This window comes from Emydura macquarii, unplaced genomic scaffold (genome assembly GCF_026122565.2).
Source record: "Emydura macquarii macquarii isolate MOO-44397 ecotype Brisbane River unplaced genomic scaffold, CSIRO-AGI_Emac_v2 contig_77, whole genome shotgun sequence".
Lineage (NCBI taxonomy): Eukaryota > Metazoa > Chordata > Testudines > Chelidae > Emydura > Emydura macquarii.
The window spans coordinates 121,611-137,163 of NW_027130214.1; the positions used below are offsets into that span (position 1 = coordinate 121,611).

At 49.6% G+C, this 15,553-nt stretch overlaps 1 protein-coding gene across 1 annotated transcript; it reads left to right on the forward strand.

Moving 5' to 3' along the window:
• The first annotated feature begins 4,183 nt into the window (after positions 1-4,183).
• LOC137149872 (olfactory receptor 52P1-like) lies at positions 4,184-5,122 on the forward strand. The gene has a single exon (XM_067543495.1). It carries the CDS (start codon positions 4,184-4,186, stop codon positions 5,120-5,122), a length of 939 nt encoding a protein of 312 aa, XP_067399596.1.
• Positions 5,123-15,553: the final 10,431 nt, after the last annotated feature.

Sequence of the window (15,553 nt, forward strand, 5' to 3'; positions counted from 1 at the left end):
ATCTTGGTACCATTCAGATCAATGCCAAAACTACCATCACGGCCAGGATTTCACCCCAAATCCACTTTTAGGGACTTAAATAGAAGGATTAATTTTCTCCATTCCGGAGCCTCAAATGACTTCAACTCGAGTCATCCTGCAGCCTTTAAGGATGGGTGAGCTCATCTGGACCAGAGAAGAACTCACAGGAGAGTAGCTGAAATCTTAAACTCACAACTTAGAGGTTCAAAACAATTAGGGTGACGATTTTTTTCAGGTGGGGGGGATCTGCTCTCTCGCTTCACCTGCATCTCTGGTTCTATAGAGGACCAGAAGCACCAAAATACAGTAAAAATAAGAGCGAGTTTTCGACTTAGAGGAAAACAGGCTGTTTCGGAAATCTGGCTGGGGGAGATCCAAATACCACACAGTGTGTGTGTATGTATGGGGTGGGACATGAATTATCCAGATCACAGTGGCGCGGAGTCCTGAAACAGGGTGAAATAGGAATGAACATCCTGCCTAATTCACACACCAAAGAGATGTAATGAGGCCTCCTACAATCTCCGTGGCTAGAGGGCACATTATGGTAGATTGTCTCTGACACCTTCCTCCATCCAGCACATCAGTCCTCCTGTGACCAATCCTACAAGCGCCTCATGGCAACTTCAGCAATTGCCAACATGGAAAAGCAACATCAGGAAGTTGTGTCTGGGTTTCTAACTGGCGGGAATACGCTAAAGCTTTGTGTTGTTTTGAGGAAGAGTTACTCGCACTGGCTGGTTTTAGTGTCCACGTTCTCTCTCCCCTCCCCTCGGGTCTGTCCCTCTCCTCTTCCCTGCACACACTGAGCTGCTCCTGGGGTTCCCTTCACCCATGCACAGGCTGTGCAGGCTGCTCCTCCTCCATCCCCCTTTCCCCGGCTCAGCCAGACCCAGAGTTTAACCCAGGCTGTGTAGATATTTTATGAGCTGTCACTGTGTGGTGTATCCAACACGTAGTGTTGATCCTAGGTGAGTGGGAGCACAGTGTGGCAGCACCGATTGTTCATCCCAGGCTGGTAACTTTTTTAGCCCCGAGTGTCTCTGGGCTGCTGTCAGGGTCTCTTTCCCCTGGCGGGTCAGAGAATTGCAGCCTGGGTGTTACAACTTTTACTCATTTTTTTTCCGGTTTTTTTAATGGTTGATGAATGTTAATTATGCAACTTCAGGCATTTCACCAGTGGAAAGAACCATTGATCTTTGCTCCTGAGCTGGATCCATCTCCCATCGGATCTGACCACGTCTATAATCTCCTTCCCCCATCCCAGACCGCCCCGATTCCAACACTACGCTCAGCAACAATGTCATCTCAGTGCTTCTTTGTTCCACCAGCTCCCTTGGCTATGGGGACAAAAGTGATGGTTTCTCTCCGGTGAAGACTGTCACACCCTGAGTTGCAGATGCCAAGGCACCTGTTCTGTGCTGCTGCTCTTGTTGCTCCCACACACACCATTGCACAGGAACAACAAGCAAGCTGAGAAGTGTGCACAGTGTATCATGAGAGCTGGGAATGCTGGGTCATGTCAGTGTTAGGTAAATACAGCTGCCAGGTGCAGGCGACACCCTGGCTGACACGGTGAGCCACTGGGACACAGACAATAGTTCCGGCACTCTCTGGGATCATTTGTTAGCCAGCTCTGCTAGCCATTAATAGGACATACATTCCTCAGGGTGGAGAATTTATGGGGTCACGTCAGTATTTTTCTCATCTGAAACTTTCATCCATGCCGTGTATCATGGGAGGCCGCACACCTTTAAAGAACACACCTAGAGTGTTGGTTTCAAAACTTCAAAGTCCCTTTGGACTTTTTACCTGTGGGGATAAATTCAGCACTGTCGTGAGTAAAAAAAAATGTCTTCATTTAGGCTCAGGCACCAACTTTCAGACAAAATGCCTCCATCTGCCTCCTGTATGTGCTGCAGGGACGTGTTCACAGACCCCCAGGCCAGAAGGCACCATTGTGATCATCTAGTCTGATCTGTACAGCACAGGCCAGAGACCTGCCTCCAAGGAATTCCTAGAGCAGAGCTTATAGAGAAAAGTCCAACCCTGATTTAAAAATTCTCAATGATGAAGAAGCTGCCATGACCTTGGTAAATTGCTCCAGTGGTTAATTACTGTTTAAAGGATTTACACATTACTCCATGTTTAAAAAGTGCACACCTTATTTATAGTCAGAAATGGTCTAACTTCAACTTCCAGGCATTGGATGCTGTTAGATCTTTCTCTGCTAGTCTGAAAAGCCCATTATTCAATATTTTTCCCTATGTGGGTGCTTGTAGACTGTTATCAAGTCACCCCTTTACCATCTCTCTTACACTAAATAGATTGAGCTCTTTGAATCTATCACTGTAAAGCAGGATTTCTAATCTTTAAACGTTCTTGTGGATCTTCTCTGAATCCTCTTCAGTGTATCAACATCCAACTTTAATTGTGGACACCAGAACTGGACACATTTTCCAGCAGAAGTATCACCAGTGCCATGGAAAGAGGTAAAATAACTTGAATCCCTCTAATTGAGATTCCGCTGTTTATCATCCCAGGATCACATTAGTTCTTTTGGCCACAGGGTCAAACATGGACCTCATGTTTGGGTAATTACCCCTTCACACATCCCAAATCTTGTTTAGAGTCACTGCTTCCAACAATAGAGTTCCCGATTGTGTATGTATCGCCTACCTTTTTTATTCTCTACATAGCTATATTAGAACACTATTGTTTGCTTCGAACCAGTTTACCCACAAGCCCAGATCTCTGTGAATCAGTGACCCATCCTATTCATTCTTTATGATCCCCCAATTTTTTTGACATCTGCAAACATTATCAGCATTCAGTCATGAGAAGGCCATTGTACTTGTTACGTCTCAGAGAAAGCTGGGTGCCTTCAAAAACGTGTCTCACCAAAAGAAACAAGGGAAGTAGCAGAGCACAAGGTCCCAGCTGGGCGTGATGTGTATTTCTATGCGGGAAACTTGGCTCATTTCCGAAAGAGGAATTGCATTGTAGATCAAATCTATGGTTCATCTAGTCAAATGCCCTCTCTCTGACATCCACAACACCAGGGGCTACCTAAGAATATGTTTGGGGGATAACCTGACTGTCATGAGGGTGTCACCTTATTGCAAAACAGCCAGAGATTGCCTTGTGCCCTGAAACACGCAGGCATACAGGCTTTCCAAGATATTTATTTAGCTCTAACTATTGTAAAGGAAGATTCTTACTATCCATGTAAATGTCCAAAAAAACCTTTCTGATTCTTCCTTTACTCCTGGCCAGAGCTGTAAACCGTTACACCAGGTCCCTGCTTTGAGTTCATACAGTTAAACTGTAAGGTTTTTTTGGAGTTCAAGTTATTCCCTCCATTAGGTGTCTATGTTTCATTTATTTTAAATTGAACTCATCTCCCATCATGCGGCTCGTTCACCGGGGTCGGTTAGCTCCCTCTGGGAACATCTTTGGACTGGACTATGCCCTAACTAATTTGGTGCCAAGTGGAAATCATAGGATCATAGAATATTAGGTTTGGAAGGGACCTCAGGAGGTCGTCTTGTCCAAGCCCATGCTCAAAGCAGGACAAACCCGACTAAATCTTCCCAGCCAGGGATTTGTCAAACCATTCCTTAAAAACCTCAAGGGATGGAGATTCCATCACCTCCCTAGGTAACCCATTCCAGTGCGTCACCACCCTTCTAGTGAAAAAGATTTTCCTACTATCCAACCTAGACCTCACCCGTTGCAACTTGAGACCATTCCTCCTAGTTCTGTCATCTGTCACCACTGAGAACAGCCTAGCTCCATCCTCCGTGGAACCTTCAGATCCCCCCTCATTGTTCTCTTTGGCAGACTAAACAAGCCCCATAAATCACGTGTCAAAGCAGCCCAATAATTTTGTTTCCCTCCACTGGACTCTTTCTAATTTCTCCACATGCTGCCTCTAATGGGGGGCCCAAAACTGGACACCATAATCCAAATGTGCCTCAAGAGTGCTGACTAAAGGGCAATAATGTTGCAACTTCACTCTTCATCCGTCTTTCTAGATTGTTAGTAACTATAAAATATTTACCATGCTATTTCTTATCACGCCCATAACCCACTCACTGGGCCTTTCTCCCTTCACAGAAAACTGAGCATTTCAGATCCTCATTGGCAACTCGACTGCCTCATGGAGGCTTTCAACCTTACCTCCTCCAGCACCCCAACGTTCATCCTAAATGGCATCCCGGGACTGGAAGCTGCTCACATCTGGATTTCAATCCCTTTCTCTATGTTCTACATCATCAGCCTATTGGGAAATTTCATGGTTCTGTTTGTTGTAAGCAAAGAGCAGACCCTGCACAAACCCATGTACCTGCTACTCTGCATGCTGGCGCTCACAGAGATCGGTGGATCTACCTGTATTGTGCCGAAGGCACTGTGCATATTTTGGTTCGATTTCAAAAGCATCACTATGGATGGCTGCCTCACCCAGATGTTCTTCCTTTCTGTGTTTGCTGCTATGCACTCAGCCATCCTCGTGACAATGGCCTTTGATCGCTATGTCGCCATATGTTACCCTCTGAGATACGGCACCATCCTCACCAACACACGAATCGCTAAGCTAGGGCTAGTGGGTTTGATACGAGCTGTGCTCTTGGTTCTTCCGGAGCCCCTGCTGCTGCGGAGGCTGCCATTCTGTGCCTACCGCGTCATCCCCCACACGTACTGCGAGCACAACGCTGTGGTGAAGATGTCATGTGGGGACACCAGAATCAACCGGACGTATGGGCTGGTGATGCCATTAGTGATCATCGGGTTAGACCTGACACTCATTGGCCTGTCCTATGGGCTGATCATCACGGCCGTCCTCAGGATCTCCTCCAAGAAAGCCCACCGGAAAGCCCTCAACACCTGCACAGCCCACATCTGTGTGATGATGATATCTTATACTCCCATCCTCTTCTCCACCCTGACATACAGTTTCGGTCAGGGCATCGCTGCCCATGTGCACATCCTCTTGGCCAACCTCTATTGCCTTGTGCCCCCCATGCTCAACCCTATCATTTATGGGGTCAAAACCAAAGAACTTCGTGACAAAGTGGGAAAATACATCTGCAGAATGTGATCGCCTGGGGCCACTGACTTTAAACCTTCGGGACAGGAGGGGGATTGGATGTCTCCTCATTAATCAAGGATGCTCTGTCTCAATTTGGCTGAGCTCAGCCTTGTGGCAATTCACAGATTAAGAAGTTTCTCACACCTAATGTCTTATCACTCCATCACCAAGCACTGCCCTCTCCATTCCTAAGTTCCATCTCTCCGACCATCACTTGATCGCTTTCAGCATCACCTGTCATCCCCCAACCCCACACATCCTGTCACTCGGCCTTTCCGAGACTTCCACACCACCAGCGCTGATGATTTCTCATGTGCTCTCAGGCCTATTTTCCATCAGTATGGTTCTTGATTCTCACCATTCCTCACTCTCCTTCACTTTTCAGTCTATTGCTCCTCTCTGCCATCACCAGGTCCCCAAATCCGCCATCCACCAGGCCCCAACAATGTCTTTCAGTGGTGAGTCTCCTCAAATGAGTCTCTCTGAATTCCTACCTAGCAGATACTTGGAGTTTTCCCCTCTGCTTCGTCCCCCCAAAAGCCATGAAATCTGCCCTCAATTATCAGTTCACACATTTTGGTACACACATTGTACACATACTGGGGACAAATTAACAAAAAGTCTATTTAATAGAAAAATCACAGATGAAAAGATGAAGGATGGAAGAATCCCATACACTGATCCAGACTAGGGGCTGCTGGATAGGCAGCAGATCAGCAGGAAAGGACCTGATGAAAGAGTGAGGGAAAGCAAACGCAGATAAGTTACATAGAAAATAAACAAAGACGCAATCTCAGGCTTTCCAGTTCTATACTAGTCAAACTCCCTTTTCTAATTCAAGTGACCTGTTCTCTCTGACAAGTTTCCCACATGCCGTGTCATCAAGGGGATTCAGTGTTTCGCAGACAGCACCCTGCTTAGATGCTACAAAGTGGCATAAATTGTGACATTTTGGGCAGCACCAAGACCAGGAAAGGGTCTGTCTCCACCTGCCTTGTAACCTTGGGTGCTTTAACACTGTCCTGTTATGGCTCACGGCCCTGCACCAGTAACCAGCCCACAAGCATCATGGTGTCACCCTGGCTTCCAGCAGCCGACTTACTCCTTGCAGGGTGATGCCAACAGCCTCTGCAAATCCGTCTCCCTGAATTCTCATGAAAGGGAAGTGCCAGAAGGGATGGGAAATCTTCTGGGGTTTCCTCCATTTGCTCCCATGCTGGTGGAGGACATTAGTTGAAGGACATTACTGCCCAGGAAGGAGTGGGACTTCAAAGAAATCTGGCCGGAGGGGCAGGTCCTGAATTCAGGAGAGTTGGGAAATTCTACAAGGGGCGCGCTGGAATGGCCAGGCTACCGTCATTTGCCGTTTCTAGTGTGAAAATCTGCCAACCCGCCTGCGGGGCACAAGTACCAGGACTGAGGTTCTGATTTTGAATTTGATTATCCACTCATAGCTTTGTTGCTAATGTGGAGCAACTCCTTCTGGGGCTTGTAGCACAGGTTGGATTAAATACAAATAGCTGTGTATTTAATGAAAGCTTTCCTTTGTTATTTGATCATACAATCATAGAATATTAGGTTGGAAGGAACATCAGGATCTCATCTAGTCCAACCCCCTGCTCAAAGCAGAACTAACCTCAGCTAAATCATCACAGCTTAAAATCCTCCAAAGATGGAGATTCCACCACCTCCCTAGGTAACCCATTCCAGTGCTTCACCACCCTGGTAGGGAAAAAGATTTCCCTAATACCTATGGTCCATCCAGTCCAGTGTCCTCTCTCTGCCAGCGACAATCCCCGGGGCTGTCGAAGAAGGTGTTGGGGGGATAACCTGACCATCATGAGGATGGAACCTTAACACCCTCATTAAGGTTTCTTTAAAATACAACCAGCTCTCTTGGATTCCTTCCCCCCCCCCATATTAGCCTCCCAGGGCATCCTGCCCATCAACTCCCTGAGCGAGTCAAAGTCTGCTTTTTTGAAGTCCATGGTCCGTATCCTGCTGTTCTCCTTTCTTCCTTTTGTCGGGATCCTGAACTCGACCATCTCATGGTCACTGCTGCCCAGGTTGCTACCCATTTTGAGGAGCTACGTGAAGGTGTGTGATGGGCTGTACAAACCCCACACTGGGCAGCCAGGGGGAAGGAACACTTTCTAGGAGCTGCTCTTTTACATTAGTGGACCTCACCGCAGTGCGGCATGACACTGTGTGGTTAGACACAGCTAGCTGTCTAGCTGTAATGCTGCTTTCTCCCCTATTGTCACCACACACATATCCTTTACCAAAGCTGCTAAACCACACAACATAGGTGAGAAACTGCTATTCCCAGCTGCAGTGTGCAAAGCCACACGGTAAGAAGGCTCAGTAGCCTTCGTGTTAACAGTGCCGAACGCTTCAAGAACATGTTTTTGTCCTGTTAACTCCTTGAGTTTCTTCTCAATAAACTCTCCGGATTTCAATACGAAGGTGGGGTGTCTTGTTTTGAAATGCCGGCGTAGCCTGCAGGGCTGCATACTGTCGTTTGCCAGCACTTGGCTGCATTCAGCACCTTGAGGCCTTGGTGCCTCCATGTAAAGCCCAGCTTGAAATAAGCTGGGCCCAGAGCAGTTCCTTTAGCAGCTTTTGGTAAAGGATATGTGTGTGGTGACAATAGGGGAGAAAGCAGCATTACAGCTAGACAGCTAGCTGTGTCTAACCACACAGTGTCATGCCGCACTGCGGTGAGGTCCACTGATATAAAAGAGCAGCTCCTAGAAAGTGTTGGTCAGAGCCCATCTTATTCCATTCAGATGGATGAGTCCACAGATACACCAAATGCTGCACAGCTACTGGTGTGTATTTGCTTTGCTACAGCCATAGATTTAAAAGAGAAATGCAGAAAATGTTTGTAAGGAAAACCTCTTTTCTCAAACTTCCCTGATTACTTTTCATTTTATGTGTGGAGAGGGGAGCAAACTTCACACAGTTGTTGTTTTATTTTAGCTGCTTCCATTTGTGCTGGTTTTGAACTGAAAATTAATACTTCTGAAACTTGTATTTATCTCTAAAGTGGTGCCTCCAGATGTGGTTTATCTCTCTCACCAGACCAAACAGAGAGACTAGACACACCTCTGTCACTACCCACCACAGTCATAAATTCCCTGCACTGCTGCAGAAATGCAGCAAATGTTTGCAAGGGGAACCTCTTTTCGCAAACTTCCCTCACGTTAATTCTCACCATCGACACTTCCCTGCTAGGCTGGGTGCACACCTAAACAACCTTACAACACAGGGCAAATGGTCATCCATGGAGGTGTCTCTCCACATCAACCTCCTCGAACTCAGGGCAGTCAGGAACGACTGCCCACATTTCCTCCCATTGATCAAGGGAACTCACACAGGAGTCTTGACAGACAACATAGCACGTATGTATAGGACTAGATAACCTCCTGAGGTCCCTTCCAACTCTAATATTCTATGATTCTATGATACATACATCGGAAGGGAGGAGCCAGGTCGCAAACTTCCCTGCTGTTACTCTCATCACCGACACATCCCTCGTAGGTTGGGTGCACACCTAAACAACCTTACAACACAGGCCAAATGGTCGTCCACAGTGGTTTCTTTCCACACAAAACAGCCCGAACTGAGGGCACTCAGGAACGTCCTCCCCTATTTCCTCCCACTGATCAAGGGAACTCACCCAAGAGTGATGACAGACAACACAGCACGTATGTACTACATACATCGGTGAGGAGGAGCCAGGTCGCCCTGCCTCTGCGTGGAAGCAGTAAAGTTACGGAACTGGAGCATTTCCCACAACATCACACTCTCAGGGGCATAACGTCCAGGGCACAAAACTTGACAGTGGAGCATCTCAGGCACAGGTTCCCCACCCCAGAACTCGCTGCTTTTATTAGTGACCAGGTGCCGTTTCTGTGGGCTGGGCCTCACCCCAGGCAATGGACCAGCCAGCCCAGGGCTCTGGTGACAGCCACATCCCAGAGCTACAGTAGGTCACATAGCCCGTGGCTCAGGCAGCTCAGAAGAGACACTGCAGGGCTGGGCAGGATGGGGGGTGAGCTGCCCTGGGTAGCCCTGCGGGGAGAGGAGGCCAAGCTCTCTGCTAAGAGAGGGGGCAGCAGCTGGGCAGGGACCCAGTCTGTGCAACCAGAGCAGACCTTGGGGAGGGTCTGATCGACAGAGGGAGGCCAGAGGAAGGTGGTACAGGAAGAGTGCCAGGGAAAGAGAGACGGCCAGAGCTGGGGGACTAGGGGCAGACAGCCCATCTGTGACTGGTCCCAGCCTGGGAGAGCAGGGATGAGTCCTGGCCATGCTGCCAGCTTGGGAGGTGGGGAAGGACTCTCTGGCAAGTAGTAGCCATGACAGGGACTATCCAGAGAAGAGAGCAGCACCCCAGCCAGGGGGAGGTGGACAGGGCCAGGAGTGGAGATGGGAGATGGCCAGTGGTATCCCAGCCCCTCTACATCTGGCACGTGTATCCATGTGGCCATCGCCAGGCCCCACGCAGCCCATGGGACTCGAGTGCGCTGAACCAGCTGGCCTCAGCGGCTGGGCCACATCCAGCCCTGGGAAGCAGACCCTGCACAATGGCTACAGGGACCTGCTACCCAGGGGACTGAGGGAGAACCTGACCCCACTGAGGAGACACCGGAGATCCTATTGGATCAACAAAGGCCCACCGCACCCCCACGCTGGGCAATGACCCAGGGCAGGTCAGCTCCTGAGGGGACTCCTTCCTACTCGGTGACACCCTGCTGTGTCCTCACGCTCAGAGCCGCCTCCTACCACCATCTGGGGCCTCGTGGACCTGGGGGCACCTATCGGCGGTGAGCTTCATCACCATCACCTGCGTCATGCCTTGGTGGCTGGCCAGGAAAACATGGCTGCCCAGCTGCCCTGACTGAGGCAGACATGGGCAGTCTGAGGCGTGGCTCACCATGGCTGAAGAGCAGCTGGGGTGAGCTGTTGCCACAGGCACATCCCCCTGCCACGCATCCCCCCACCACAGCAGCCCCTCAGCCCAGCGAGCTGCCTGGCCGGGTTGGGAAAGCAGCTCCACAGTGGTGGGGACCAATCTGGTGTGATGTCACCCCCTGCGGCTACACATGGCACCGGCCTTTACACTGCCGACCCCTCAGTGCCAGACACCATCCCTCTGCACCGGAGCCGGGCCCATAGTGCCTGGAGAGTGCTGGTCTCGCAGCAGGGCTGCTCGGTCACCGGGGGATCAGGAGAAGCCCCTTTGGTAGCTGCACGTGGGGTTCGGTCTCCACTCTCAGCTCACCAGCGGGCACCTGTGATCCCAGTTGTGAGTCCATGAGGAGGTGGTCAGTGTGGCCAGGGTGGGGGCTAGCTCAGGGATGGTTCATGTCAACACTACACATCTCCAGCACTGTGGTACATCAGCCATGGTCCAGCCTGTGTGCCAGCCTCACTCCACGCCCATGTCCCCACACACCGCCAGACTGGGAGGCACCTTTCTACTTACCCCACCTAAAACTAGCTATCCTCACAGACACCGAAGGAGAGCACAAGGGCCAGTGAGCGCAGCAGCCCCCTAAAGGGACAGGTCGAGTGGAGAGGGATTAGTGGGTTCCCACTGACTGTCCTGGGAAAGCAATGACTGTGGTAGGTGACCCCAGCCATCAAATCAGTCAGGATTTTGTATCTGAAGTGGTAGCTGGGCTGGGGTCACTGTGCACGGAGGGTCTGGCTGGGTCTTGGCTTCTCCATGTTCTCCACATAGGAGGGGCTGCAGTAGAGATTTGATTTTTTTTTCACCCAGACTTTGATCACCTGCTGCAGAATGAAAAAACCCTGCAATGCTGGGTCCTCCCTAGGCTTAGTCACAGGTAAACAGTTGTAGTACAAGGAAAAGCCAACCTACAATTCCAGCACTGACCATCTACCAACAGCAGCTCAGCTCAGAGTCCCCAGCACCCATTTGTCTCCACGAAATGTCTCTTGATTACCATGTCCGTCCAGGAAGGTCAAAATCCCACATGCCCGAAAAGGCCAGACAGACAGACATCTCTGGTCTCTCCCCCACACTCTGTCTGACGATGGATAAGGAGTGAGCCCTGACTGAACCATTTCCCACATCATTCAGTTCCTACCGGGACTAGATTCTCCTGGTCTAGATGTCAGAGAATACACATGGAGGAGTCCCAGGCAGAGTGAGAAGTAACTGTAGGTCCTGCACTTGCAGGTAAAGGGACCTGGGTGAGCTGTGTTTGCTCTGGCTGTGTCACTGAGGGCCATGTGGCTGGGATTCCTGGCTCTCTCAATCCAGGTGTGGGAAGTGAATGGGTTTAATCCCTCCTGGCTAGAACAGACCTCACAGCTGCTGATCTTTTACCTGGATCTGGAAGCTGGTCTCTGGTACCAGGTCCATGTGGCTGCCAAAAGCACAAACCTCCTTTCCCTGTCCTGGCAGCAGAGGCCCCCTTACCAGAGGTCGGTCCTAGGTGGTGTCAGCCTGAGACCTTTGGGACTCTGGGTACCAGGACAGGGTAGCCCAACAGAGCTTACATTTCTCCCACATCTGTGGCCCCACTGCAGAGTAAGTTGACTGTGCCCTTGGACTGTGTGTGGAGACCAAAGCTAGGGGGACAATGCAGCCCTGCCATGCCCAGTATTCATAGACAATGGTTTGATTGAAACAATATGACTGTATTAATAACTAAAAGACGGTGAAGTGGGGATGAGCCATAATAGTGACTTAAGTGCAGACATGAAGAATAGCTGCTATTCTGGATCCTACTTAGGTTTTGTCCGAGATGAATAATTGTAATATTTAAGGAAAAGCCGTTCTACGCTTCCAAAACAGAGGCACCAGCAACAATAGCCCAGCTCAGAACCACTGTCACCCTTGTCAGTCTCTGAAGTCTCTCCGTGTGTCGGGAAGTACCATAACTCAAAACCCCCTATGGAGGCCTCATGCTTCTACCACACCCTGACATGGAAAGAGCAGTAGAGGTGAGTCCTCCTGGCTGCCTAGAGTGGCAGTGGGGAAAACAAATAATCAGGGAGAGGCTGCAGATAGCAGCCAATCAGAACACAGCAGACCCTACTAAAAGGAGCTGCAGGACCTGAGCAGAGTCAGTTGCTGCATGGAGGCAGAGGAGTAAGAACGGTACTGCTGGCTGGACAAAGGCACTCCAAAAGCAGGGACAGAGCAGCTCCTGGCAGCGACCTTGGAAGTAGGAAGAAGCTCTCGGCTGGCTGCTGGGACTGGGTACATGGTTGCCCTGAGGTAAGGGTGAAGCTCTTACAGATACTGACTAAATGAAGCTCCCACAAGCTTGGATTTTGGATATTAGCAGGAGTTGTGGGGACCCTGGAGTGGCAGAAAAGGGTGCGGGACAGTTCTAACACTGATTGGGGGGGGGAACGCACAGTGTGTGTGGCAGGGTGTGCAGTATCCAGATCACAGTGGAGCGGAGTCCTGAAACAGGCAGGAATGATGCTTACGATAAACAAGTACGGCTGTACCTCTGGTGCCTCAAATGGCCCTCTTCACTCTTAGAGGTTTTTTATCCCCACAACCCCCTGAGGCAGGGAAGTGCTCTCCCTATTTTACAGAGGGGAAATTGAAGCCCAGAGTGAATTATGAGTTGACACATCCAAGGTCACACAGGATGTCTGTGCCCGAGCTAGGAATTGACCAGGTCTCCTGAGTTCCAGACCAGTGCATGATCTACTAGACCCCGGGGGGAGAATGTCAAAGGCACAAGAGCAGTGGGCAGCAGAGTCCCATTGAGTGTGGATGGACAATGGACACCTCACTCGCCTCTGAACATCTCCCTGCACCCTCCCCACCCCAATGACAGCCTGTGCAGTTACTGTAGCTGGGATAAAGAGAGGCTGAAGGGGGCTCAGGAAGCTGTGCTTACCCATGGCAGAACAAGGAGAAACGGTCTCAAGTTGCAGGGCAGGAGGTCTAGGTTGGACATTAGGAAAAAGTTTTTCACTAGGAGGGTGGTGAAGCACTGGAATGGGTTATCTAGGGAGGTGGTGGAATCTCCATCCTTAGAGGTTTTTAAGCTGAGGCTTGACAAAGCCCTGGCTGGGATTATATAGCTGAGGTTAGTCTTATATTCTATGATTCTATGATTACCTCATTAGGCTTCAGGGCACGTGCTGATCAGTGAAGGGGGCTCAGGAAGCTGCACTTCCCCATGGCAGGATATTGCACACTCAGGGGTTTATGACTAAGCTGAGGCAATCTGTATTGACCTCTGTCAGAAAGAGGCCATCAGAGGGGAGGGACTGTTACTGTGTGTGGAAATCCTACGTTTGAAACAAGGATGCACAAGACCCTGTCCAGGTCCCGGTCTCAGGGACTCAGCACAGGGCTCATCAGCCGGGAGTAGCAGCAGATGCTCAGATTCTATGACAATGAGCAGCAGCCCAGAAATGCTGATAGAGAAATGAGCACGTCTAACGCTTGGCTCTTCTTTTCTCTCTGGGGTTTTAGCAGTGCAGGACAACTCTAGCAAGTCTGCAAGTCTCAGTGCTCCGACAATCTGAGCCTCTGTTATCGGTTAATCATTTCTTCACTCTCAGGGGAGGCTCTTTGGTTGAAATTCTCAAGGATCTATTTTCTGCTGTTCCCACTGCTCACGGAGCACAGGGAATTGTCCCGGAGTCCTGGACAACCAGAGAGTCCTTAGGGACTGTACAGGGGAATTATAAAGGTCTCTGTCCAACATTGCGAGTGTCAGATGTGAGATTCATACACGGATTCTCAGGTCACAGTAAGGAGATTTCCTCTCTCTGCTTCATGGGATTCTGGTGAGTGCCTCTTTCTGCTATAAAGTTAGTGCTGAGGGCTCAGGAGGGGTACAAATTAAGAAAAATCTGGGAAGGATTTCTCATTCACGGAGACTTGAACTGTTTAGTGATGTCAGAAACACCAATGGATTTACCTGGTGAAAATGGAACTAAAGAATTGATGTATATAGTTTAGAGAATATTTGTTTTTAAGACCATTTCCTTGCCTCTTACTATTTCCTTGCATCTGCTTCAGTATCTTCTTTTTTTTATCTCTGTGGTTTTTTCTTTGATTTGCTCAAGTTTTCTAGTTCAGCAGCTTTACTACCAGGTTAAGAAGTGTAGCCAAAGTCTCTGCAGTGGGTATGATTGAGAGCCGAGATTTCACAACACGAATGGGTCACACAGGGTTTTACAGACTGGCCAGATTCTGCTCTCACATTCTGCCTTCAGTGGCTCACTCCAGATTGACACTGGCATCATTGAAAGGAAAATCAGGGCCCCTGTGTTTTGAAATCCCCATCTTTCATGCCTGTGATTTTCACAGCAGGGAGCCTAAAGTTCCACACTAAGGGTGAAATCTTGGTCCCATTCAGATCAATGGCAAAACTCCCATCAGGTCCAGGTTTTCACCCCAAATCCACAATTAAGGAACTTAAATAAAAGGCCCGACTTTCACTGGCCATGAGACTCCATTGTCTCCAACTGGAGTCGTCCTGTGGCCTCTAAGGATGGGTGAGCTCATCTGGACCAGAGAATAAGTGATAGGAGAGTAGCTGAAATCTTAAACTCACAGCTGAGAGGTTCAAAACAAGTAGGGTGACAATTGTTTTTGGGGGTGTCTGCTCTCTGTTCACCTTCTTCTCTGGTTCTATAGAGAATGAGAAGCACCAAAATACAGTACAAATAAAATCATGTTTTGGGTTTAGAGAAAAACAGGCATTGCTGGAAATCTGACTGAGGAGAACCAGGCGCACATTCTGTGTGTATGTGTGGGGTGGGACATACCATATCCAGATCGCAGTGGCACGGAGTCCTGAAACAGGGCGAAATAGGACATAGGAAATAGGACATCCAGGGAATGGACATCCTGCCTAATTCACACACCACAGAGGTGTAGCTAGCCCTCCTGCAATCTCCCAGGGTAGGGGGTGTCTCAGACTGTCATGTAATGTGGACACACTGTAGTAGATTGTCTCTGACACCTTCCTCCATCCAGCCCATCCCTCCTTCTGTGACCAATCCCACGACAGTCTCCTGGCAACCTCAGCAATTCCCAACATGTAAAAACAACATCAGGAAGTTGCGGCTGTGTTTCTAACTGGCGGGAATACGCTAAAGCTTTGTGTTGTTCTGAGGAAGAGTTACTCGCGCTGGCTCCTTTTAGTCCTCCCGTCCTCTCTCCCCTCCCCTCGGGTCTGTCCCTGTCCTTCACTGCACACGCTGAGCTGCTGCTGGGGTTCCCTTCACCCCCGGACAGGCTGTGCAGGCTGCTCCTCCTCCATCCTCCTTTCCCTGGTGCAGCCTGACACAGAGTTTAATCTAGGAAGTGTAGATATGTTTACGAGTTGTCACTGTGTGGTGTGTCCAATACATAGTGTTGGTCCTGGGTGAGTGGGATCACTGTGGGGCAGTGCTGGGGGTTGTGGGATCAGGGAGTGA